Raw genomic sequence first — 27,151 nt, 5'->3', positions numbered from 1 at the left:
AATACCTGCATATGACCAAGGCAATATCTCGGTCCATTTTCACCGATTAATTAGTGCTTAAAGTCAAAATTCAAACATACGACAGTCGACCAATACATAATTTACAGCATTTCTCTTTTTTTCAAAGTAGGGTCAATTTTGGTTGATCAACCTCTTCACCACCAAACTCATTTTGAAAAATGGAAGACACATATATACTGTAATTCATTCCAGGCTATTAAAAATGGCAACTTCTGCATTTTTCATTTGGATGTTTCTCTTGTCCTTGGCCAGCTCAACTCAACTTTATGGATGGATTGATATCAATCCTTTCAAATTTGTTAAGGAGGAACTGTCAAGGGAGAGACCATCCCATGCATTTGCAAGCTATGATTTTGATAAATATTCCACTGCAGAATATTCAGCAGTAAATATAAGCCCCCAGGAGGGGCAGAAGGAAAAGGACAAGATCGAAAGCTTGCCTGGGCAACCTCCGGAAGTGGAGTTTGATCAGTATTCAGGCTATGTAACGGTGGACCATGAAGCAGGCAGAGCATTGTTCTACTATTTTGTTCAGGCGGCTGTGAATTCTTCTTCCAAGCCTCTTGTCTTGTGGCTAAATGGAGGTAAGCCTCTGCTCATCTGGCCGAGAAATGTAATTGTAAACTGAAACAAAAGAAGAAAAATATAGACATAGAAACTTATTTCCCACTAGAAGATATGAAGTTTATTGTCATCTAGATTGCAAAAGCTCATGTTTAATACATGTTCTCATGGCTAGGGCCTGGTTGTTCTTCATTTGGGGCTGGAGCGTTAATGGAACTTGGGCCATTTAGAGTTAATAAAGATGGTAAAACTCTATGCCACAATGAATATGCATGGAACAAGGGTGAGTTTCCAAGTAAATTCTTAGTCATGCTCAACACTGCCCATAGAAAGTAACTAATATAAGTTGGTTGGTTTCTAAAAATCCCAGATGCCAACATAATCTTTTTGGAATCTCCTGCTGGTGTTGGATTTTCCTACTCAAACACAACCTCAGACTATAAATTAAGTGGAGACTACAGAAGTGCTCAAGATTCCTATACATTTCTAGTTAACTGGCTGGAAAGGTTCCCAGAGTACAAAAGCAGGGAATTTTTCATAGCTGGAGAGAGTTATGCAGGACATTACATACCACAGCTTGCTCATGCAATCCTTCAAAACAGCAAGAACACCAACCAAACCAGAATCAATCTAAGAGGAATTGCTGTAAGTTTCATAAAAGAATTAACATTTCAGAATTCAATGCTTTTATTTGAGCTTTAACTGAGTTTTGATGGATTAGATGGGTAACGCGTATATCGACTTTGAAACAACTATACAAGGGGCAGTGGATTTTTACTGGACACATGCTCTCATGTCTGATGAAATTTACCATGGACTTACCTCAAACTGTGATTTTACTTTGCTGAATTCTTCGGACAAAGTATGCTTGAAACTTATAAATGAAGCACTGGATGCGGCTGGAAACATCTACTCTTACGATATCTATGCTCCCTCGTGCAATTCTTCCTTGAAGTTTCATTCTGTAAGAATATTTTGAATGTCTGTACAATATGTACAGTTGTATTATATTAATCTCTCTTGCTAATAGAAAATGCAAAACCGCAGGTTTCAGCTTTCGACCCATGCTCAGAAAATTATATCAAAAGATACTTGAACATTCCTCAAGTTCAAAGAGCTCTTCATGCAAATGTTACTAGTCTTCCTCATCCATGGGAATCCTGCAGGCACAGTTTTATATACATTAATAATTTTTACTTCAGCCATTATATATTCCACTCTAATAATCCATTAACATTAGTTCTGTCATGTCTTCTGGGTCATGCTCGAGAACAGTAGAGAAATCAATCGAAATTGGAAAGATAAGCAGCTAACAGTATTGCCAATCATTCAGCAGCTCATGGCAAGAGGAATTCGCATATGGATATACAGGTAATTAAGGCAACAAAATAAAAACTCATCTTCTGACAAATTCATGCACTTAACCATTCAAAATGTATGCAGCGGCGATACAGATGGCGCTTTACCTGTAACCTGCAGTAGGTATGCCATTAACAAACTAGGGACGCCGGTGAAGACAGTCTGGTACCCCTGGTACACCCAAGATGAGGCAAGTATTTCACACGGTATCTTAATAATTAGAAGAATAATTTCACTACTGAAATGCTACAAACGGTGTCAAAACTGACTGGGGTGTTTGTGTTTGAAGGTTGGAGGATATGCTGTTGGATTCGAAAATCTCACTTTTGTAACTGTAAGAGGGGCTGGACATTTTGTTCCAAGTTACCAGCCGGCTCGGGCGCTAGTGGTCTTCTCCTCATTCATAAATGGGGTGCTTCCACCTCCAGCTTAGATAGTTTGGAAGTGTAATCTGAAAACTGAAAGGAAAACACAACTGACAACATTTTTTCTTCTCTTTGGGAGATTGATTGATTAAAGCTTTTGCAGGAAAATGTATTATCAATTAGTACTTGGCTTGCTCTGTTTCCAAGGTTCACATAAGTACAGTACGCCTGAAACAAGAGTTGATGAAGTGTTCAATCCAAATCAATTCTTCTACGTAATGGAAAATTTTAAGCCATTATATTTAACGTGCTTACTGCTTTCCTTGTAAACTGGCCGGAGAGATTTCCCCAATGCAGAACCATTTATTTCTGGACACAAATACTGCAACCTTGTTACGGGTTATCTTTTAAATAATTTATGTTCTTGGACATAATGCGGTTTTAATTTGGTTAAAGGGTTGTCCAATCAGTTTTAGCATAACATAACTAAAATTTTAAAGTGTTCATTTTATAGGATACAAATATAACATCAAAATGATTGTCTGATTGACCCACTAATTGAACACATGATTCATATCACTCAATCCCAGATCAATCTAATCTAATAAATAAAATGAATTTAATTTATCAATCAAACTAGATTTAACAGGGGTTCCTAGTTAAACCGACCAGCTTGGGCTTTATAACACTGCATGTAATGCATGTGCCCGGTATCTGTTAGTGTTTTCATCATCCACGCACCTGAAAAAAATCCAAAGCTGTACTTAGTTTATGTATATATTTTTTATCTTAAAATGTATGTAGCACTTGCAGGTTGGAGGATCTGTGGGGGAGCTGGGCATACGGTTCCTAGTAACCGACCATAACCAGCACAACCATGATCTTTTCTTTCCTTCAGGCGAATTTCCACCTTCCTCACAAATCCGAAGAGCACTTGAATCTTACAATTAGAATGGCAAACAGGAAACATAAAATATCAATGAAACAGTTCGATGTCATCCAAGCCTGTTGTTCTTGACGCCAAAAGATGTCAAAATTCTTATGTTGAGATCAAATCAAGCAGGGCCCACTTCTCAGTAGTTAAAAAACGTCGTCTATACTTCCAGCAGTTACAGAATTAACTTTATATTAGTTCCAACATTATTGAGAGAGAGAGAGGAAAACCACACACAAGTGAACGCAGAGAGAACCTCATAATAACAATTAACCTTTATAGCTAGTTTTGTCCTAATATAGCACGACTTTGTGCAACTGTGAGGTGCAACACTGACAATCAGGTATAAAATCCTATTAAAACCTGAAAATACGCCTTTATGGTAGGACAGCTAACAATCTTGGACATGAAGAGCATAAAGGTGTCAGAAAGAAGGGACTTTCCATTATAAACTCAAGACGTACAGAAGGATCATACAACAACAGAATCCACAGAGAGTAATCACACAGCTTAGTCCTAAAAAAACTTTGCTGGTTCTCAGCAATTCAAGAATATTGCATAGTCCTAATCCAGTCAGTAATAGTATAATTATGTAAAATCATATATATAGATACGATAAAGGAGAACACATACATATAGAGAAAGCTTCTTTAGTGACCTCAAAGGAAAGCTCAGCCAATGAGATACAATGTCTCCACAATGTCAAACATCTCAGCACCTTTTTGTTCTGCCGCTTGCAAGTTTTCCTGTCATAATTATGGCTTGTTTGTTGATGAGCTTGCCTGATTATTCCTTGTCAGCCAGCTGGAGGAAAACTAGAAATGAAAGGCTCAATAGTCCACTGAGAAAGGACATAATGACAATTTTTTTAAAACACATTGCTGGGCAAAAGATCACTATAATTATCACCTGAATAACTCAAAATTTCTAGATGTGTTCATGTGCTCTCAAGGCTTCAAGAATACTATCAACCCATCTGCCACAAAACATATAAGATGTCAGCACCTGCAGTTAGTATATTACAATATACTAAAGCTCAAGGGCAAAACACAATATTATAGATGATCATTCAAATAATATATATATTACGGAGGCACCACATAATGGCAGAACGTTAAAAAAAAAATTAAATGAGAAAGAAGATTACCCTTCAAGTCCAGGATGTGTTGGGTAGTAAACATTTTTCAGGCCTAATCTTTTTGCAGCAGAAGCAGTAGTCTCACCAATACATGCAACTGAATTGCTCCACTGTTCAGATTCTGAAATAAGATTGACCCAGGAACTGTTGCAACACAGGTTTTCGACAAATGCAGATATATTACCAAGAAGAATTAAGTATTTGGAATAGAACTATCACATTGAAAAACCTGCTAGTCATTTTGGGATCACAAAATGAGAAGTAATAAGAATGCAAGAGTTTCCATGAACCTTTGTCTATCAAAAATCATCAAGTTGATCACGGTAAAAACCAGATTTGCTTGGTATATTCAAGTCATAATTTCCTCATTGATGGATACAAAGGCTTTTAATAGAACTTTAGTCCAGGATGAAAAAATATATTAGATGTTACTACCACCAACTACTTACCGAACTGCAGAAGGTGAAGCAACTGCAACAACTGGGGTACAAAGTGCCCGCTTCAGAATAGTCTGGTCAACATCATCAACAGGTACCTGGAAAAAATTACAAGGTGGTTGCTAAGTTAAGAGTTCTAGGATTATATTGATAATCAACTCAAGCACATCAAAACTCTTAGTAATTATAAAACTCCACTGCCTACTAAGGAGACCTTCAACCAGTAATAAGTCATCAAGGTTGTCAAACAACCATTTCAAACAAGACACCAAGGAATTATTAAGGTAGGTATGAACAACAGTCTGCAACAGATAAAATTAGCTTCTCAACAATAATCATCATTAGGCCACCCTACATGCATTAACTCTTTGATTTATAGAGGAACACAACATAACAATAACTTGTTAAGTGATGAACAACCACTGTAAAGACAAGAAGAAAATTATCGAAGCAAAAAGCAATTATACCACCCATAGGAGGAAACAAAAGTAATGTGCCAACATTGAAATACTAACCGTTGTGTATGTATTCAGCCTCACAACCTCAAATCCGCGATTGGATAATCCTTCTTCTGAAATATACAGGAAAAATAGATGTTCAAAACAATTAAACCTCAATAACGAAAATAACAGTATTAGTATGATACCTAAGGAGTCAAATTATAAAACATTTTATCAAACATATTTTCTTTTGTAACATTAGAAATTATGGAAGCTCACCTGTAATATAAACTTATGAATTACCACATATACTAAAAAATTTCTCTTAATATATATCGACAAAATACTGGCATCAGAACCATGATATTGTTTACAATTTATTGACGTGTTATCAAAACTTATCCCACAAGTTAAAATGAGCCTTAAATTCTCCATATAACAAAGCAAGAATGAATCCTATAATTAATTAAAATCCAGTTATTAGCAGTTAAAAGACTGAACAAAATCAGGATTACAACTGGTCCTAAAAAAGATAAAGGAATTCACTGTAGCATGAACCAACCAAATTATGTACCTCATAGGGATAAGTAATAATTCAAGATGTAGCAATACTAAAATTAATAAGTATCAGAGCAGGAGAAAAAATAAAGAACATCCTCCAAAAGTAAAGCATACAACCAGAACTTTTCACATACCAATCTCATTGCTAGCTTTTGCAGAAGCAGGATACAAAACAGTGCATCTTTTATTCCCGTTCTTTGGAAGCTCTGAAGCCAAAACTTTTCCTGTAGCTGCAAGGAAGAACAATTTACCCAAACGGTTAGAATCATAATCAGATGCTATTAGAAACCAAACAGCGACACCAAAAAAGCAATCTAGAAGCATTTAAACCCCAGAATCATTAGTTGGATATCATGTAGTAACTGATGTCTATTTTTGCATAATTATCATAAAACCAATCAGATTATAAGTCCAACCAATGACATGATATAGTAAAATGCCACTATCATGTTAATGATGATCGAATCACAAGTAATTCAACATAATACTTTCAAAGAGGGTAAAAAGAAGAAACAGGGAAAAAAATTACATGTCTATACACATATTGTGAAAGTTTCCTTTCTTTATATAGAAACAATGCTATTTACTACAATAATTTGAGGAGTAAAACAATGAAAAATAATAATTTAAAGTGAATTTTCCATTGCTTTGGACATTAATGTATATCCAACCAGATGAAAGTTCAAAACCATCAGCTGATATTCCAAACAAAAGTTTTGGTATCTAGATTTAAAATCTACGTACCCATAAATTTAAAGTAAAGAAATCTGCAAAGCAACAAGACCTTTTCACTGGAAACTTAACAGTTTATGGATGCAACTATTCCACACTTTCATTTATTATTATGTTCGCGTATTAAAAACGCTTGCCAAAAACTTCACTCCTAAGCAGCTACAAGGTTTTGGAATGTGTTTTCTTTTTCTCTAGTCTCCTTGAATACTAAATGATGCAAAACAGACAAAAATAGTGCAATATAAAATTTAAGAATTCCTGCACATATCCACATCCATGAATACCTTTTGATGGTGTAAAGGCCACATCAAGGGAATGCTTTGACAATTGCCTTACTTCTTCAAAAATACTAGCTGTGCCAGCTCCCACAACACCAACCTTAACATTAGGGGTACCAGCTTCCCTATAATTCAAATTCAAGTATAGATTCTTACTTGTAGATAATCAAAACAAACCAAATGAACAAAAGAAGAATCACTACTCAAAACAGCTTATGGAACAACATAATCAGTTCCACTTATTCAATCCTTCTGTAGTCAATCCAGACAATAAAGTTAAACAGCTTTTAGATGATAATATATATTGACACTTCGGAAAAAAGATAAATCTATGATCCAGTAATATAAGTTCACCTCACGCACAACTACAAGAGTGGTTGAAGCATGCAGATAATTAGAAACATCCTAAAATGAACGAGTACACAAGCATGTTAATCTGAAAACACCTAGGTCAGCAGAAATTAAAGCACGCTCACATTTATGTCACATCTGAGCATTGACTATCTTTAGAAAAAATAAACAATAGAACACATCGAAACATCTTAGCAAATTGCACAAAACTAATGAGTTTTAAACCTTACTTCCATGCCTCTAGAAAGACAGAACCTGCTTCAGGTGAAGTTATGATGATCCAGTCGAATGCAGCATCTGCTGTCCATCAGAAAGATACAATAAGAAGGACAAAGAAATTTATTCATATGCTTATCATCTTGGACCATAAGATAATAAACATCACATGAGAATTTCCATTGTTCAAATGAAAAAAGTAATTCTACCCTGCAGAACATCTTCAGTGAAATTAGGCTGGTAAGGAGCATATGGTACACGAGAACAATACTCGGTGGTCTCACAAAACACTAAAATGGACACACAAAACATATCCCCTCATAGTACAAGGGTTAGTTAGACTCTCTCAAACTACAAATGGCCCAAGTATAGGAATAGCTGGCACATGCACGAAAGAATCATTCCATACTACTATCAAGCTAAATGAAAATTTTAGAATTTCCATTGGAAGCTAAGTAGAGAACTAACCACTTAGTAAAGAAGATAGTCTACCCAAATCAGGTCCCTGGGCATGCTGGATAAGTGGAAGCTCCAAACAACCAATCCCATGCTTTGCCTGTATCCACAAACAAAATTCCATCTCAGAACTATCCTCTATTGAAAGTGCACAGCCAGAGGAAAATACCGTCCAGCAAATTCTTTTGTCTCAGATAAATCAACTCTGCCTGGTGCCTTGGCCGTATGATACAGTTTCATTATATGTATTTGCATTAGTGAAAGTGAAAGCGGCCCCAAGACAACAAAAATCAACCATACAAGATTTTACTAACAAATAAATTCTCATATAAATTTGTAAAACCACGACATGCACTACAAACATTAGAATAATAAAATATGTACTTTCAAATGCTCTACATTACTTCATGTGCTCATCAGGTCACAGCCACCAAGTAAAAAAAAAGATAAGGAACAACTGAAAATATAAATTTTTTACACCCAAAGGAAAGAAGGATTACAAACATTTGATGCTTGTCTGGGAAGATGGTGGAGCGTGACAAAAAATTGACAATGCATAGAAAAAGCAACAAATCAGCATTGAAAACACAAAATTCTCAGAGGGAAGGAAACTATTACCAAAATTATGTAGCATAATAGAAAAAACCATGGCAGTAATTATATAGCATAGTAGAAACAACTGGGGCAGTAAGCACAGCACATAGTAGAAACAACCACGGGAGGTTTGATAGAACATAGATTATGTTCTAAAGAAGTTATCAGATGAAGGTTAAAAAAGCCAACTTCACGCATTATAAAATAAATTTATATGCACACTGAGTAAAGAAAAAGACTCTAGTTAACATGTCCCTTAATTGCAAAGGATTTTAGTCATTTATATTTAAAAGACGATACACTAGGAACCATCTAGTTCAACCAGTTGGATTCTTGGGGAAGTCTAAAGATCTTAAAATCAAATCCTGCTCACTGTAGGCTTTGGAGAAATTTAGTTTATGTAGGCAAGTTTCAAAAATAAATAAATTAAATAACAGAAAAAAAAATGAGGCCATTTCTGAAATGCTATTCATTACACACCAACAGATTCTACCAGCACAGGTTTCATGTGATAACATGCCATGAACACTTAGTGATGAATCATTTTTATCTTATTTTTCGTCAATTGTTTCACGATAATAAATGCATGCCTTCAAACTTACTCAAATAAATTCACCAGAAAATAATTTACAAATTGTTAGTCAATCGAAAGAAGACACCAGGTCAAAAAACTTAAATTCAGCTAAAGAGTCATAAGATTTATTTATCTTTTTTTCCATTTTGATATCAACATGACGCTTTATATTAATTACTAGTACATTTTTTAAATTAAAAAATTCTAGCTCACGTTAATCTACACAAATTTACTATATTTTTTCCAAAAGAGGCAGCCTTATACTAACAGATAAAATTCATTCTACATTGAAAGAAAAACAAAACACAGTCGGAGAAATACAAAGAAAAAAGTATTGAAAGAAAATATTACGGAAATAGTCAACGATCCATTGAGCATTTGATCAAACACTTAACAAGTAAAATTATAGTACAAAATGAGCAATAAAAAAAGCAAACAATTCCCGAAGATATACAAAATTAACAGAAACTGGATGATAATCGAAGTTTAAATCTAAGGCTAGAAAAACAAAAGTGAAACAAAGCCGCAGCAGTAGCGTTCACCAAAGTGAAAAGAAAACAATGTATGACATTAAAGTAATAAATAAACAAGAAAAAACATAAGAGACAACAAAATGTATACCAGAGCCTCGATGAGCTTTCCGTTTTTGCCACGTTCTCTGGTTACCACGACTTTCGGATTCAAATCACGAGCGGAAGTAGAAGTAGAATCAGAAGAAGCTTGAATTCTGTTTAACTGAAAAAAAAGTCGGCTGCGATTGTGAAGTCGCAGACGAAACGCAGCAGCGGGAGGAGGTGAAGAAGGAGAGAGAGAGAAGAGAGAGAATTGTGCCATTGAAACGTGTTGCCCCAAGAGGAATCAACAAGACGCCGGGCCAGTTGTTATCAAATGAAGTGGCCCTTAAATTAAATCATTTATTAATTTTCTATTCATAAAATGTCTAGCTCTGGATAAAATAATTATAATAATGGTTAGATTGAATGAAACGGCCAAAAGCTAACAGTAGTTACACCTGTAGAAGTTGCTGGAAGACACGTGGCTGCGTTTGTATGACCTCATCAATTATCATCTACTATCGCTCATCACTAATGTGCATCCACCGGACCACCGCTACATCCGGTTTATTTTGAGGATAATTAATTAAAATATTTTTTTAAACATTATAAAAAATAAAGGTGATTAATTAAAATAGTCTACTTTCATTGATTTTTTTTGTTTGATGGGTGTAACTACAAAGGGCAAATGGGTAAATGACATTTTATTTTTTATTTTTTTATAATTTTTTTATTTAAAAATGGTTAGTTTAATTAATTGCTTTTATTTAAATATTGCCTGCATGAGCTGTACTCAATGCTACAATGGACCACTGTCTCGAAATTACATTAGATTTGTGTTTGATTATCAAATACGTAAATTTTGCAGACAAGCCAATGATGATTAAGGACTGGGTAAGGCTTGTTATGATTATTATTCTTTGCTTCCCATCTAGCGAACCCAACTCTAGGGTGCTGTGCCCCCTTATGGTCAAGCAGATCCGACACCGCCATGACAAACGGAGAGTAAGTTGAGAGTGCCCATATAGCCGTTTGTTATATTTAAATTTATTTACATAAATTAAAAGATAATTTAAAATTAAATCCCGTAATCATTTATTAAATATTATTATCTCAATTTATATAATTTATTTATTTTTTTATATAATATTATTCAACCTATTTATATACAATAGTAGAGAGATTATTTCGAGTGATCTTATCTAAGATTTAGATAAATCATGCAATGATAACTAATGCATAAAAACTATGAAGTATGTAAATTTTGCAGACAAGCCAATGATGATTAAGGACTGGATAAGACTTGTTATGATTATTATTCTTTGCTTCCCATCTAGCGAACCCAACTATAGGGTGCTGTGCCCCCTTGTGGTCCAGCAGATCCGACACCGCCGTACCAATCCTCATGACAAACGGAGAGTAATAGGCCTGGGCGCAGATCAGTTTGGCATGTGAATCAGATCAAAATTAATCTGGAAATAACCGAAATCGGATTGAACTAAAATTGAAATCGGATTTTGATGATTCGATTTTAGTTTATATAATTTGAAATCGTAAACCGTGGGTTTACATTCGATTTATGAATCGACAGTTTGGGTTTTTGAATCGATAATTTTATTTTACTTTTTTGAATTTTTTTATTTTTTTAAATTAAACAAAAAAAGGAACTAACGTTCCCTGCATGGAGGGAATGGTTCCCTACAAATATGCAGGGGACGGGGCCTTGCATATTTCAAAATCTTTCGCAAGGGGTTGGTCTTGCAAAAGATTTAAATTTTTTGTAAATTTTGTTTCACCCCCTCTTTTTTTTAATTTTTTATAAAAAAATTTCTTATATATATCTATTCAATCTCTTAACTCTTTCACACTAAATCCTTCAAACTCCTTCATTTACTCTCATTCTCATTCTTTCAATTTTTAATATTTTCTCAATCTTTCAATCAAATTCTCTCAAATTTAATTAAATTCTTTCTTTATTTTTTATTAATTTCAATTTCAATTTTTATTATACAATTTATAATTAATTATAGAATTTATTCCTATAATCAATTTTATTTTTTTATTATCTTTCATAATTAATCATATAATTTATTTTTTATTATGCAAAAGTAAAAAAACTACATAAGCTTTAATTCTTCTAAACCTCAAGAAGATACGTAGGAAGTTTAATTGAAAAATTAAATTCAAGCCTTTCTTTTAATTTTCAATTATTGTAATTAATAATTTAAAAATTAAATTAAGATCATGTATTAGAATTGACAATTTAATGTCGGTTTCGAACTGGGTCATAAATCGAAATCATCGGTTTCAAACTAGGGTCATGAACTGAAACTGTCGATTCTAAACGGGGGTCATGAACTAGAACCGTCGGTTCTGAATCAATTACAAATCACCCTATTACGGTTTCGGTTTAGGATTCTTATTTTTTCGAACTGTGAACTGACAGTTTGAACTGAAACTGTCAGTTCATGAACTATGGTCAAGACTAGAGAGTAAGTTGAGAGTGCTTATATAACCGTTTGTTATATTTAAATTAGGAAAATTAATTAAAATTAGCACATAATTTATCGTGTAAACTTTTATTGATAAAATTTTTGTAATTTTATCTTTTTAAGTAAATCTTATTTTTTATTCTAATAATACTATTTATCTTATTTCTTTTTATTCAAATTAGTTTTTATTAGAAAATATTTTATTTTTTAGAGTATATAGATTAAGTTTAATTTTTTCGTGATTGTTAAAATTTACATATCACAAAATAGATTAATTTCTGATATAATAGTTGATATTTACATACCTTTAAAAAAATGATGATCATAACTACACAAAAAATGTGTGTGGGTTGTGCACGGGGTGCTAAAGGTGTGCATTCTTTTGAAAGGGTGTGAAAATTAGGAAATGGTACGCGTTTTTTCAAAAGGGTGCAAAAATGTGCAAAATGATGCGTGTTTTTTCGAAAGGGTGCGAAAATATGCGAAATAATGTAAAAATATACGAAAATGTAAAAAGGTGGGTGAAACTATGAATGAGTGTGGGAAAATGTAAAATGATGCGTAAAAATATAAAAAAGTGCGTGAAACTGTGAAAGGGTGGAGAAAAATGTGAAGAAATGTGTAAAAATGTAAAGGGATGCATAAAACTGTAAAAAGGTGCGAGAAAATGTAAAAGAGTGCGTAAAAATATAAAATAGTGCTTGAAATTGTGAAGGGGTATAGAAAAATGTAAAGAGATACATAAAAATGTAAAAGGGTGCGTGAAACTATGAAGGAGTGCGAGAAAATGTGAAACGGTGCATAAAAATATAAAAGGATGTGTGAAACTATAAAAGGATGTGAAAACTGTGAAAAAATGCGGGAAAATGTAAAAAGATATGTGAAACTATGAAAGGGTGCGTAAAACTGTGAAGAGGTGTGGGAAAATATGAAGGTGTGTAAAAATATGAAGGGGTATGTGAAACTATAAAAGGGTGTGTGAAAATATAAGGAGGTGTGTAAAAATAATATATATTATATTATATTAATATATAATATAATATATAGTATTAATATATATATATTATATTATAATATTATATTATAATATATACAGAATATAATATATATTTGGGAGAAGGACTATTTCCCACCTAACTTTTGATGCTTTCAAAATGTCATCCACGGCAGATAAAAATCCACTTTTTCACCCATGACCAAACCGTCGTCCAATTTTTCAGTTAGGGACGGGGGCAAAATCGTCATTTTACTTTTAAAAACTTAAAACTTTAAAATTGTACCGTTTCCCCTCTCCAGGTTTTAAAAATTAATAACTAACACATCCTCAAAGTTTGAAAAGTTTAGATTTAACCCATAGGGTTTGCTTCCTTCTCTGACCACCACTGACGGCCTACTCATTCGACCGATCTCCTATCTCCGACTATAAAGGATGACAAAGGATGACCCTTCGTAGCCCAGATTTGGATGACGAAGCGTCGTCCAATCTGGAAGAATAGACGAAGGACGACGCTTTGACGCAACGAGCGACGAAGGATGACGAAGCGTCGTCCTTTGTCGTCTGGGTGGAGTGACGAAGAGATTTCCGTCTCTTCGTCGCATTGTGTGACGAAGAGATCTCCGTCTCTTCGTTGCACCGTGCGACGGCGAGATGAAGATCTTTTCGTCTTATCACCTCGTCGCACCAAGAGAAGGAAGAGGCTGGTGACGACGCCGGAGAAGACATCGAGAGATGAAGTTGAAGAATGACGGTGAAACTGCTAGTTTTGAAAGTTATAGGGGGCGGCTGCATTTTAAAAAATATAGAAACCCTAAGTTTGGGGGTGAAAATGTTAGTTTTCAAAGTTTAAAACTTTAAAAAAGGTGAAATGTTAGTTTCTAAAACTTAAGGGGGGTGAATAAAAACTCTCACAATAATTTTGTGACGTATTTGGCAGATTAAATTTAGGGGTATTTTTTTCATTTCATCTAATAAGGGTAAAATGGATATTTTACCTTTATGCAAACAAATATCATCCATATTAACGGCTCATAAGTGGGAAAAGTGGATTTTCATCTATCGTGGGTGACATTTTGAAAACGCATCAAAAGTTGGGGGTGAAATAGTCCTTCTCCCTATATATTATATATAATATATAATATATTTTACGCACTCACGCACCCTTTTATATTCTATGCATCTGTTTTTATTTTCATGTATCTGTTTATATTTTCACACACCTCTTTATATTTTCACACATTTGTTTTTTTTTTTACGCATCTGTTTTGTATTTTCAAACACCATTTTGTATTTTCACGCACTCGTTTTATATTTTCATACACTTGTTTGTATTTTCACACACCTTTTCATTTTTTCACACACCTCTTCACATTTTTATGTACTCTTTCACAGTTTCACGCATCCCTTCACAGTTTCACACACTTTTTCACATTTTCACACACTCTTTTACACTTTTGTATATTTTCGCACCATTTTGCACATTTTCGCATCCTTTCGAAAAGACACACCTTTTTGCACATTTTCGCACTCTTTCAAAAAAACGCGCACCTTTTCCCTAATTTTCGCATCTTTTCAAAAGAACTCACACCTTTAGCACCTATGCATAACCGTTTGTATTTTTACGCACCCGTTTGTATTTTCACACACCCGTTTTATATTTTCACACATCCGTTTATATTTTTACCCACTCGTTTGCATTTTACCACACTTGTTTTGTATTTTCATGCACTCGTTTGTATTTTCACGTACTTTTTCACATTTTCATGCACTCGTTTGTATTTTCACGCACTTCTTCACATTTTCACGCACCCTTTCATATTTTTATGTACCATTTCACAGTTTTACACACCCCTTTATATTTTTATGTATCCCTTCACAATTTTACATACCCTTTCATAGTTTTATGCACCTCTTCACAGTTTCACGCATCTCTTCACATTTTCATGCACCCTTTTACACTTTCGTATGTTTTCACACAATTTTGCACATTTTCGCATCCTTTCGAAAAAACACGCACCCTTTTGCACATTTTCGCACCCTTTTCAAAAACGCTCAAATTTTCCCTAATTTTTGCATCCTTTCAAAAGAACTCACACCTTTAACACTTGTGCACAACCCACATGCACTCTTTGTGTAGTTATATTCATCATTTTTCTAAAGGTATGTAAATATTAACTATTACATCACAAATTAATTTGTTTTTTATATGTAAATCTTAATAATTATAGAAAAATTAAATTTAATTTATATACTCTCAAAAATAAAAGATTTTCTAGTAAAAACTAATCTAAATTGGAAGAAATAGGTTAAAGAGTATTGTTGGAATAGAAAGTAAGGTTTGCTTAAAAAAATAAAACTACAGAAATTTTACCAAAAAAGGTTTACGTGGTAAATTTTATTTCTATTTTAATTAATTTTTCTTTAAATTATTTAAATTCATTTACATAAATTAAGAGATAATTTGAAATTTGAAATCAACTCCCGCAATTATTTATTAAATATTATTATCTCAATTTATGTAATTTATTTATTTATATAATACTATTCAATCTATTTATATACAATATTAGAGAGATTATTTCGAGCCATCCTATCTAGGATTCATGTAAATCATGTAACGACAACTAATGCATAAAAATTATGAGAGACTTTGAATTTTTTCTCTAGTTCCAATCCAATAACCTTATAACAAAGGGAGAGGTGTTAAGAGCGCCCATGTAACTATTTGTTATATTCACATTGTTCAAACTTATCTATATAAACTAAATAATAATTTATAATTAAATAATGTGATTATTCATTTTTTTTTTTCACTTTAAAATCATCTAATCAAATATTATTATCTCAATTTATATAATTTGTATAATTTGTGTCGGTTTATATACAATGTTGAGGGGATTACTTCAAGCCATCCTACCCCAGATTCATGCAATTCTTGTAACAGCAACAAGCACCTAAAAGTTGTGAGATGCCTTTGAGTTCTTCCTCTAGTTTCCATCCAAAAACCTTCTGACACAGAGAGAGATAGCTAAGAGCGCTCATATAACCATTTGTTATATTGGAATTGTCCAAACTTATCTATACAAAGCAAGAGATAACTTATAATTAAATGATACGATTATCCATTTTTACTCTTACTTCAAACTCATCTAATCAAATACTATTATCTCAGTTTATATAATTTGTTTGTCCATATAATATCACTCAATCTGTTTATATACAATGTTGAGGGGATTACTTCAAGCCATCCTACCCAGGATTCGTGCAAATCATGTAACATCAAGAAGAGACTAATTTCCGGACTTAACGTAATTCAAGTTAGGAGACTGATAATTTATATGACAAAAATTTAAACTCTCTAAAATGCGGATCACGAGAATGCTAACGAATCATTCCAACACATACCAAACAGAGCAAGCACGCAATGAAGCCACTACTCTAGATCAAACCCAATGACACTCTCCATCCAGAAAGTAGAATGCAGCACACATTGCAAGATCATGTATTCCAACGATAAGTTTCTCATTAACTCCCTTAGTTCTAAGCAAATAATAAATCCAATCCCTAGAAAACTAGCTCAGGTTGTCAAAATTCAGCTCCGCTCCATAACAGAAGGGATTTTATAATAATTCTACATAACCAAACAGACTACGGAGAAATCAGGCAGATTTGCCTTTTCTAACGTGATAACATTTAATTACAGCAGCTACATGCTCTCATTCGGTCCCTTTCAGCTTACTTGTTGCTGATGACTGCCATAAACAGGGTAGGCTCTGTAGGCTGGGGCTGCTACAGCGTACATGCTTGGATCATGTGGAGGCAGAGCATAGCCATAACCATCATAGACCAGCCCTCCATAATATGCACCACCCCATTGGTTCCCATAATCTGCTCTAAACTGCTAAACCACAAATTAACTAGTTATTGAAGAACTCACAACAGAATATAGCATCATAACAACTCAATCTGATAGCTAAATTGTTTTTAGACACTCAATTCAGTATTTATCAAAAAATATCATATATGCAAATAGTATTCACAGGTACACTATTTAGCATAATGCTTATTCAATTTTAAGAAAATGCTTGGTAGTAAAATGGGGGAGAGATATGCCTGCTTATTAGCTGGATTGCGACCCCAAGAAAGACGCACTGTTTGCTTGCCAATTACTGTCCCATTCAACTTCTGTAAAGCTTCCTCAGCATTATCTCTGTTAAGAGAGATCGCATGTAACTAAGTGATTGAAGCAAGAACTAGAGTAAAACTAGATTATTAGTTTGTTTACTAGGATGCCAGAGGTAAATACAAGAAGAAATTTCACCTGTTGGCAAATTGTACAAACCCACATCCTTTTCCAGCTGGTATTTTAACAGAGAGTATTTCACCATACTGAGAAAAAGGTTGTCTAAGATCTTCATCATTCACATTATGGTCAAGCCCTCCAACAAATATCTAAAACAAAACAAGTATTAGCCAAAATCGCTGGTCCTTAACAAAAAAACTAGATGAAGGAAGCAAGAAACCGACAGTTGTATTTGAAGAATCCCCATCAGATTGAAAGCCTTGGCCTGAGGCAGCATTTGATGCATATCCACCTACCAAAATAAAAGCAAAGCAGAAAAAGAATCATTTTTCTTGACAATATGAAGACAACTTTTACAAAACTATTTTCCGTCTTTCTCTTTTCTCTTTCCAGTCCTGCATCATCCTTAGAAACATAAGGCAATAGAAAAAATAAACATAAGAGCAAGCTGAACCAAAGTAAGTCAACAAAGAAGCAGAGACAAATAAAGCATAAAGACAGAAAACTCACTATTCCCACCAAAAGAATGCCACTTCAAAATGTAAAATCTAGAACTACTTATTGATTCATACAGAAACTGAAGTCTAAAAACTAGTTATGTCAATAAAGAGGAGGTGGCATTGAAGGGTAATCTATGAAGAATCCTGGAGAACTCATTCAGTAGAGAGAAGAAGAGGGACAAGCAATGCAAGAAGGTTATTAACTACCTTGTGATGAATATTGTTGTTGATATCCTGACGATTTCCTGGGAGTAGCAGCACCAATTCGCATGGGTCTGCTTGAACAATAGACACCATTCATTTCAATCATGGCCTGTGATCTCTCATTATCATCTCCAAACCTCACAAAACCATAACCTTTTGAGCGACCAGTATTGGCATCAAAGACAACTTTTGCAGCTTTAACAGATGGATATTTACTAGCAAAAGTTTCATGCAATAAGCCATCAGTAACATCAGCAGCTAAATCACCGACAAAAATAGAAAGACCAGGACCATTATCTGGGCGCTTGTCACCCATGCTAAATGTTGCCCAGTTCAGGCGGAAAGCCTGGTCTGTATTAGGCATCAGGGTTGTCGAATAGGTTTGTAGAATTTTCTCAGCTGTTGCATGGGTAAAAAATTCCACAAATCCATAACCCTCTGACAGTCCTGTCTGCTTATTGCGAATAACCTTAATGGAGGCAATCTACAAGATATAGAACACGACATGTTAGAAATGAGAAGGCAAGGCAACAAAATGAATAGACAGAAGAAAAAAAATGAAGCAGAACACCTCCATTATCCAGGCGTAATGAGATTTCAGCTAAATGATACAAACTTCTAACATATAACATCTCCTGAGAGTATTAAAGCTTTATAACAAAAAGTTATCCCAGAAAACATCCCCACAGATAGTTATATTTAATCCTTTTTAAAGTCCTTACTTCACATTTTGCGTAGCCATGCCCAATACACGAACGAAGTCATTCCATTTTTAGGATCAAATTACATCATTAACTCTTAAACGTGAAATAATTTTTTCGGCATTTTCAACTATTCAATGACCTTACGCCCCGAATTGATAAACGGTTCCAATCCTATAACAATTTTCACTAAAGCAACAACTTTTCTTTCACTTTCAAGTATAATAAAATAAACTAATCATACCATATAACTTTCCATAAATAGCAACATCACAAACTTATGAAGAGTTAATAAGAACATCAACAACCATTAAAACTACGTAGAGCTAGAGAGAAACAGAGAGTTTGGACCTCTCCAGTGGAACCAAAACAGGTGTGGAGGTAATTCTCATCCATCCAATGATGCAAATCACCGACCCAAACAGTCTTGTTTTCGCCACTGGATCCTCCTTGATGCTGTTGTTGCTGGAGGTGCTGCACGTGCGGTTGATGATGATGAGGATGTTGATAATGGTATGGCATATACGGCGGTGGAGGCATAGGATAATGTTGAGGTGGTATCATTTGCGGCTGCATTACCATGGGTGCAGCCGCATACTGCACCGTCACCCACTGCTGTTGCTGCCGTTGATTCTGCTGTTGCTCTGCCTGCGATGATTCAGAGCCATTTGGTTGCGTCTTATTCATTTATAATATAAATATAAATATATATCTATATCTTCCTCTCTTTCGCAAAAGATTTTAATTTATTTGTTATAGATTCAATTAAATTAAGAAAATAATAATAGAATGAATCAGAGGTTTTGGAGAGAGAAACAGTTGAATCTGAGATCAAGAGAGAGAGAAGGGAAGTTAGGGTACAAGGAGAAGATTTATGTTGAGGATGGCGGATACGTGTGGCGGGTTTGTAAACGAGGTTGAGTAAGAGCCAATGGATATGGAGTGTAGATTAATCTTAACCGTTGGATTTAAGAGAAACTAAGGATATGCATGTGACGGTGTTGAGTGTTGAGGTCTCTCTCTTCTTGATCCGCCGCCAGCTACCCTCGCAGCAAAGCAAATTATAGATATTTTTTTGTTATTTTTCTCCATATTTGTTGTAGATTTATTAGGAAAAGATGTACACCCAATTTTGATTATATTTAAATAGGCCAAAGGGTTATTTTACATCAAATTGTTAGCTCAATTTTTAAAATTACATTTATGCTAGGGTAAAAATTCAAATATTTATTCAATTTTAAATTTTTATTACAATTCTTATTAAATATAAAATTTAAGCACTTATTTTTATAATAATATTAAAAAAACTTTATTATTTTATTTTATTTTCTTTACATAATTTAAATTTACATTTTACTTAAAATCTCAATTTAAAAAAAAAAAAAACTTTTCTCCCCCTAAATGCTTCAATTTTTTATTTCACCTCTTTTACTACAAAACCATTATCAATTTTCAACCTAAACTCAATCATATTTCTATCATTGTCTTCCAAATGAGATGAATCATCATCCAAAAGAAGGTTTTGTCCTTTGGGAGGGCGTTGTTGGAGAGGAGAGTTGTCATTCATTGGAGGAGGTGACTAAATTTTGGGATATCAAATTCTAGGGAGAAAAAGTGAAATTTTCAAACCTTATTGATGAGAAAAAATTATTAGTTTTTCAAACAAAAATAAAAATATAAGATATAATTTTAATTATTTTAATATTATTGGTAAAATAATAATTTTATTCTCAGGTGTATGGTGATGAACTAAACTTTAGGTGAGTATTCGAGTTTTTCAACTACCCCAAATATATATTTGTTTTTTTAACAAAAGTTGGAAAGAAAATAGTCATTTAATCATTTTAAATAATATATTATTATACAATTAAATATTATTTTATATTTAATTTAAAATTATTAAATTATATAATAATATTTAAATAATGAAACATATATCAGTATTTATGAGTTTATGATCTTAGGAGACGTTTGATTTGAGTAATGTTTTACTACCAAAATAGAAAGATTACTTTGAAGATAGATTACTCAAAAAATTATTAGGTATAAATGATTACTATATTAAGTATAAATAATTATTATGTTTGGTTAAAGGTAATAAAAGAACACTAGCAAATTATTTTACTTAAATGCCATTGAATATAATTATTTTTAAATATTTTTTATATTATTTGTTATATTAATTAAAAATAAATTTATTTTTGTTTCAAAAAATTAATAAATAATAATATAATTATAATAAAATCAATATCACATTAGTGATATTTTAATAGCTAAAATGAAGGTGGTAATCAGATTACCACATATATTATCTGTCACGTTAGTATTAATAATAAATAATTACTATAATATTTTATTACTGATAAATTAAATAAAATAATAAAAAATAAATTATTGAGGTAATCTTTAAATTCTAGAATCAAATGGACTCTTAGAGTTTGTGTTCACCATGGGGTTGTGTTAAAGTGCCGGAGAAAACCTATTCCTATTCAAGCTAAGTTGATAAATGTTCGGCCCAAAACAAGAACAACTTACTTTTAAGGCTGACACTGTAATCAAACTTTAGCAGTTTAGCCAAATTGGACCGAAGACAAGATATGATATGAAAGCTACAAAATCCAATATCAACGCCAGTTGACAACTGAAATTGTATGAGGGCTGAAGTCCTTTGTTCAGAATGTCAAAATGGAAAGTCATACAACGCAATAGGGCTGGATTGGGGATTCGAAGTGGGCTCTCGACTTGGGTCGGTTCGCAATGGAAGAGTTAAAAGATTTTTTAAACTTAAAAAATAAGAATATATCATTTAATCAAACCTCTGAGAGGATTAGTCAGTGCAGCTCAGTTGCCATTACCATTTATGTACAAATGAATTGCCTATAGGTTTAATAATTAAGAATCCTCTATTTTTTAATTGAATGAAGCTACATGAAACATATTCAAAAATATATAGAAAAATTGACATTATCGTATTATTCTCCTAATTTTATATTATACATATTCGCATAATCAATGGTGATTTGAATTTTGATAAAGGTTATTTGAATTCGGAAACTAAAGATTCTAGGTATATGTAGTGATAATTAAATTGCCACATACTTGTGTTATTCGACAATTGTAGGTGCCTCCGTATGCAAGCTCTAGACTATGATCATAGAAATCTCGAACATATCTTCACTCCTATCCTACTATTATATTTGTTAATGTTAGAATTCTAAATATAAAATATGAAATTTATATCTCATATTAAAAAATACGAGTTTCTAATGTAAAGTTTATATAGTTTTGATTCTCTAATTTGAATAGTTAGTTTTTGAGATGTCTTAAAGTTTATATTTTTTGATACATTACAGTGTTTGCTCGAGACTATCATTAGCACTAGCTCCATGGTTTTCCCAAGGTTCATATTTCGTAATTCATATCAGTTAATTACCAGATTTTATTTATTCAAGTGTTGCTTTTTTAGGCAGGAGACGCGTTTGATGGTAATGGCTGGCTATAGTTTCAACACTGTTCTATTATTAACTCCTTTTGATTCCAGTTGTCAGAATCTGCTGATGAATAATTTTCTTATAATTTGAAACAAATGATTCAAAAGATTGTCATAGACATATATTCCATAGGAGAAGTCTCAGGCTCACAGATCATGAATTACATTGCAGGAAAAAGCTTGGAATTCTCAGCACTGAGTTCAATGTATACACAAGTTAAGCTCTATATCTTTATTTATGACATAAAATGCTTTACAAATACATTGAAGGAGACGACAGAGACGATGCTTGGACTATAGAAACTGAAAGGACACTAAATATTTAACATTTATATCGATTATTTGATGATAAAAATTTAGCGATAATTAAGAATTAATTATGCATTTATAATGTATGCCTTCGGACTTTAATTTAGTTTGGACCTTCAGCGCCAGGCCCATAAGAGTGACCAACGCCAGGGCTGTGGCCGGGCTCCGTGGGACGGTAGTCGTCGGCTGAAACACGGTGGACTGCAGCCGCCAAGGGAGTAGGAGGACTGTCACCAACTGAGCTCTTTGCTTCAGCTTCAAGTTCTAAAATGTAGCGGCTTGAGTTGATAATAGTATCATTCACAGCCTGATTCTTAATATTTCTCTCTAATTTATTTAAAAGCGCCCTCCCCTCGATGAACATGATTCCATGGGAACAAATGATCAGTACAAAGAGAAAATCTCTGGTGAAAATCATGTTAAAACTTGATCACTAGAGATTCTGAAACTAACCAGAAGGAGCTAGCTAGCAAGGGAAGAAGAGAAGGCTAAGGCTAGGTATGGGTGAACTCATTTGTGAGCTTAGGTTTTTATAGAGTTATAGCAGTCAGTAATGGCGAAACTTTTTAGAGATAGTAATTCAAATTACAATGCCTGAAATGCAAATGGGTTACATAAAGAATGATGACATTTCGTCTTATATTCTCTTTTGTATATGACTCAACTCAAATGTCTGCTCAGTAGTATATTCTTTCAAAGCGTGAGGTATCTGTTATCTTCAAATTTTGCATGCCCCCCATGCAACTTTTCTATCTAGTTCTTTTTATCTCTCTATCTTTACACTTAATATAAACTTACACGCTGTAATATTTGATTTCTTGAACAATACCTTTCTGGTGCAAATTCAATTACACATTAATTTGACTTAATGTTAGGCCCTCAAAGGTTGATCATCTGCCGTAAAAACTATTTGAAAAGTTGCAGGCGACCACTGTTTACACATCATATAATTCATGAATCTACACCTACTTAAAAGATCAATCAATCTCTTTCGAAGTATCCTATCATGGATTACCTTTACTCTTTCTTCTCTTTTTTTGTTTCAACATTGAACTCTGAGAGTGGACTGAAAATAAATTAGCAGGTTCAATAAGAAACTTGCTGAAACATGGAAATCCTAATCACAGTTAACGTAAATTTCCTGAATCTCTCTGTCTCTGATGATAAGGGTGGGGTGGACTTGTATATACGCATCGATTGTAAGATATAATAAATATTTTCTAAATGCTGTATTTCCATTTAAAGAGCATATGAGAAATGCCTTTCATGTGCATTTAATCTTTGTCATTGTCGTTTTGAAGAGGCAAGATGAAAAGTTTGATATGGCATTGGCAAGTTGTGGAAATTGAAAAATGGGCAGAATCCCTTGAATCTGCTAATAATTTCTTCGAACTTTTAAGCTTTTGATCTTTGATATTCTTTGCGCCTATCATGTGTTATTTTCCAAAGAATTATGCAAATTTTCTTTGACTTAACTGCATTTTTTATGATTATTATTACTGTTGTTGTTGCGCAATTAAACTATATATCTACAAGCTGAAGAAGCTCAAAAAGGAGCACTGGAGGACCCCCATACTTTACTTACTTTCTAGTAATATATATGTAATCCTAATTAATTCAATATTCAGCTTAATTTAAAGTTTAAAAAATGTATGTCAATTTGTCAGTCCTTTTGTAGCCAACCACACTTACGTGTTTGATAAGCTAACATTGTTATAGCACTTTCCATTAATTTTCTAGTATAAGGGTGGTGTAATCTGATCAACCGACTACCTAGAAAACATGGTAGTCATGATCAAATCATCTTTAGTAAACAAAAGTAGGGCTGGATTCGAGCCGAGCCGAGCTCGGCTCGCAGCCAGCTCGGGCTCGGCTCGGTTTTTTTATGGCCGGCTCGAGTTCGGCTCGAGCTCGACTCGAGCTGAACTCGGCTCGGCTCGTTTTTGGCTCGGCTTGTTTATGGCTCGGCTTGTTTATGGCTCGGCTTGACTCGCTTTTCATATTAAAACGGCACCGTTTTGTATATATATATGGATCAAAACGACGCCGTTTTGTATAAAAAACTTAAAAAAAAAATTACCGAGCCAGCTCGAGCTTGATCGAGCTGAGCAGAGTCTGACTAGTTTCGGGCTCGAACCGAGCCGAGCCGAGCTCAAACTCGAGCTGGCTCGGCTCGAATCCAGCCCTAAACAAAAGTGAAGATTTTTTGAAGAGTTATATTTAAAGATGCTGTGCATTACTAAAAGTGCCTGGTGATCTTGACCAAGTGTACTGGTAAAAGGTCTACACCCTTTCTAACCCCACACAAACCCTTGAGGTCCCATTACTGTGTCATTTCACATAATATTGATATTGTCAAAGAATAAGAAGAATCTTGAAATTAGGAAATGGTGGCTGGAGTAGGTATTGGCTCCTGGAGTTGGGGAAGTTGCCTCTACCACTAATAAGCACAGTTGAACCCTAGTGACCTGCACCATCAGACTGATATGTTCTGTGATCAGATCTACTAAAGTGCAATAAGAAATTATGAAGTAGATTAATGCCCACTTCCTCACTCACTCTTCAATATCATCCTGTTTTCATGCAGTGGATGGCCCCCCAAACACACCCTTAGACGTAAAGTTCAAGGTAATATAGAAGAGTCTTTTCACGCAGGAAGAGTAGACGAAAGGCTTCCTGCACCGCACATTGCATCAGCGAAAATGTGTTTCGTCGCATTATACAAATTGCACTCACTTAATAGTTGGCCGTCGGCATTCCATATATATATATATAGATATAATCGTCCGTGTTTATTGGACGGATAAATCTGAAATATAATGACCGGGCCTATAAATATTATATCAGATAAATCAAAATTTTATGAGTATGATAAAGACTCAAACTTAAATATTTACCTTAAAAGTTTTAATATTTTATTAGTTTCAGTAATATTGAGATATAAATTTCATATTATATAGCAGTTGGGATTACTATATAATCAATCCTCTCAGTATAATATATAATTCCATGTCTTCTCTTTCTGTTTACAAATTGTAGCATGAGGATTGAACTCCCATAAAGGCATAAGAGAAGAAAGCAACCAGGACCGTATAATGTTGGCTGTGAATAGTAACAAATGATACTTAATTAAAGAACACTTGGAGTGAGACTTCATTTGATCATATTCCCATTTAACACGCCATAAAACTGGGATAATATCATTTGATCTGTTTGACAATTAGATTCAACAACTATACCTCATCTCATCTTCATCTGTCCAATTATCTGAAACTGAATCCAAAGAATCAATAATATGGAATAATATATACTTAAGTTTAGATGTTTGTAAATTATAATATTTGAGGAAGCACGTATCTGATGTCTACAATCAGGCTACATTTAAGTACCTCACCCTCATCGACGACAGATGAAGAGCCAACAGAATTGATGATGAAGAGTCTTCATGCACAAAGATGAATCGAACTTTTGTCTTTGTGCACTACGAAGCCACACCCAGAGGATTTCGGTTGGAAAGAGAGCTTATTGGGAGAAAGAGTCCAGTGGGTTGAAAAGGGTGGCTGGAAATGGTTTCGATGGCCAGAAAAGTTGGGTTTTAAAAAATAAATCTTAAAATAGAAAATATAATTTTTTAGAATTTAAGATCAAACTTTTTAGAATTTAAGATGAAAGAAAATTATAAGTTTTTTAAATTAAAAAAAAAAGAGATAAAATTTTATTTATTTTAATGTTATTAATAAATGATTATTTTACACTTATTACTAACAAATTTTTTTAACAAAAGTTAGATGATAAAAGAATATTTGAATTTTTAAAACTTAATAGATATAAATTTGAAAATAAATTAACATTGGATAAGAATAAGTCTTTTGACACATACACACACATATATATATACATATATAATTTTAAATTTTTATTTTTTATAATAAAAAATTTTATTTAAATCAAATTATTATATTAAATAAAAATCAATCTTATTAAATAAAACAAATTTCAAATTTAATAATTCAACTCATAATTATCAAACTAAATAAGATTGAGTTTAGTATAAGCAAGCATCCTTTGTCCGCAATAAGGCTACATTCTCTGATCGGGAGGCGGCCCGAAGGCCGCAGCCCATAAGCCTAACATCAATCACAAGCAGGTTTAGCTCCGAATGCAAACCAGAAACAGTGACAGACCAATCATCGTTTCGCTGAGTTCATCACTTAAAAATGTATTTTTACATATATATCACGTTTGGAAAATGAAACGGAAACAGTGACAGACCAGTCATGGTTTTTCTTTTCTGAAAATGAAAAGTCAATGTTCTGGTTATGTTGCTAAATACGACACGTTTTTGTTTTTGTTTTTTTACGTTCTGACTTAAAACGTGGCAGGCCGGGTTGGCTGAACCGGTCCAGTGTTTTTGCATGTTGATTTACAAAAAAAAATTATTTATTTTATATATTTATATATTTTTTAATTATTTTCTGTAGAGATGATTACAACCGAGAAACTCAACGAAAACGAAGAGATATATTAGATATCAATTTCAATAATTTTTGTTTTTATTTTCTTTACTAAAATTATATAATA

The 27,151-nt window shown here is 33.4% G+C and overlaps 3 protein-coding genes across 7 annotated transcripts; 1 reads left to right on the top strand and 2 right to left on the bottom strand.

The window, feature by feature from the left end:
* The first annotated feature begins 122 nt into the window (after positions 1 to 122).
* LOC123203518 (serine carboxypeptidase 1-like) lies at positions 123 to 2,571 on the top strand. Its single transcript, XM_044619897.1, has 8 exons — positions 123 to 605; positions 761 to 868; positions 956 to 1,230; positions 1,307 to 1,549; positions 1,633 to 1,751; positions 1,861 to 1,956; positions 2,029 to 2,134; positions 2,234 to 2,571. The coding sequence occupies exons 1-8, from the start codon at positions 224 to 226 to the stop codon at positions 2,375 to 2,377; spliced, it is 1,473 nt and encodes a 490-aa protein (XP_044475832.1). The 5' UTR covers positions 123 to 223; the 3' UTR covers positions 2,378 to 2,571.
* LOC123203519 (uroporphyrinogen-III synthase, chloroplastic-like) lies at positions 1,609 to 9,932 on the bottom strand. 5 transcript variants are annotated; one of them, XR_006499312.1, is made up of 11 exons: positions 9,642 to 9,932; positions 7,865 to 7,952; positions 7,411 to 7,480; positions 6,836 to 6,954; positions 5,954 to 6,049; positions 5,334 to 5,389; positions 4,831 to 4,916; positions 4,391 to 4,525; positions 4,153 to 4,219; positions 3,877 to 4,058; positions 1,609 to 1,745 (listed from the first exon to the last, which is right to left on the bottom strand). XR_006499312.1 is itself a non-coding variant. In XM_044619898.1 (10 exons), exons 1-9 carry the CDS (start codon positions 9,852 to 9,854, stop codon positions 4,171 to 4,173), a joined length of 912 nt encoding a protein of 303 aa, XP_044475833.1. In that variant the 5' UTR covers positions 9,855 to 9,932; the 3' UTR covers positions 3,666 to 4,058; positions 4,153 to 4,170. The 5 variants fall into 5 exon arrangements, 3 of the variants coding, with proteins under 3 accessions (XP_044475833.1, XP_044475834.1, XP_044475836.1); XR_006499311.1 differs by lacking the exon at positions 1,609 to 1,745 and adding an exon at positions 2,797 to 3,050; XM_044619898.1 differs by lacking the exon at positions 1,609 to 1,745 and having other exon boundaries at positions 3,666 to 4,058.
* Positions 9,933 to 16,566: 6,634 nt separating this feature from the next.
* On the bottom strand, positions 16,567 to 19,791 carry LOC123203763 (polyadenylate-binding protein RBP47-like). The gene is made up of 6 exons (XM_044620232.1): positions 19,123 to 19,791; positions 18,074 to 18,554; positions 17,591 to 17,658; positions 17,385 to 17,515; positions 17,177 to 17,273; positions 16,567 to 16,961 (listed from the first exon to the last, which is right to left on the bottom strand). The coding sequence occupies exons 1-6, from the start codon at positions 19,456 to 19,458 to the stop codon at positions 16,794 to 16,796; spliced, it is 1,281 nt and encodes a 426-aa protein (XP_044476167.1). The 5' UTR covers positions 19,459 to 19,791; the 3' UTR covers positions 16,567 to 16,793.
* Positions 19,792 to 27,151: the final 7,360 nt, after the last annotated feature.

This window comes from Mangifera indica, chromosome 19 (assembly GCF_011075055.1).
Source record: "Mangifera indica cultivar Alphonso chromosome 19, CATAS_Mindica_2.1, whole genome shotgun sequence".
NCBI lineage: Eukaryota > Viridiplantae > Streptophyta > Magnoliopsida > Sapindales > Anacardiaceae > Mangifera > Mangifera indica.
Note: the sequence above shows the minus strand (reverse complement) of the source record. Positions and strands in the feature narration are given on the sequence as shown.

What these genes read in the sequence shown, in the direction of transcription:
- LOC123203518 (XM_044619897.1), top strand. Translation starts at nt 224, where the DNA reads ATGGCAACTTCTGCATTTTTCATTTGGATGTTTCTCTTGTCCTTGGCC. An exon ending in CTTCCTTGAAGTTTCATTCT is followed by an intron (nt 1,550 to 1,632) that starts GTAAGAATATTT and finishes GCAAAACCGCAG; the next exon opens with GTTTCAGCTTTCGACCCATG. An exon ending in CATCCATGGGAATCCTGCAG is followed by an intron (nt 1,752 to 1,860) that starts GCACAGTTTTAT and finishes GCTCGAGAACAG; the next exon opens with TAGAGAAATCAATCGAAATT.
- LOC123203519 (XM_044619898.1), bottom strand. Translation starts at nt 9,854, where the DNA reads ATGGCACAATTCTCTCTCTTCTCTCTCTCTCCTTCTTCACCTCCTCCC. An exon ending in GGCCTTTACACCATCAAAAG is followed by an intron (nt 6,050 to 6,835) that starts GTATTCATGGAT and finishes TCTTCCTTGCAG; the next exon opens with CTACAGGAAAAGTTTTGGCT. An exon ending in AAAAGCTAGCAATGAGATTG is followed by an intron (nt 5,390 to 5,953) that starts GTATGTGAAAAG and finishes TGTATATTTCAG; the next exon opens with AAGAAGGATTATCCAATCGC.
- LOC123203763 (XM_044620232.1), bottom strand. Translation starts at nt 19,458, where the DNA reads ATGAATAAGACGCAACCAAATGGCTCTGAATCATCGCAGGCAGAGCAA. An exon ending in ACAACAATATTCATCACAAG is followed by an intron (nt 17,659 to 18,073) that starts GTAGTTAATAAC and finishes TTATTTTGGTAG; the next exon opens with GTGGATATGCATCAAATGCT. An exon ending in TTTGTACAATTTGCCAACAG is followed by an intron (nt 17,274 to 17,384) that starts GTGAAATTTCTT and finishes CTCTCTTAACAG; the next exon opens with AGATAATGCTGAGGAAGCTT.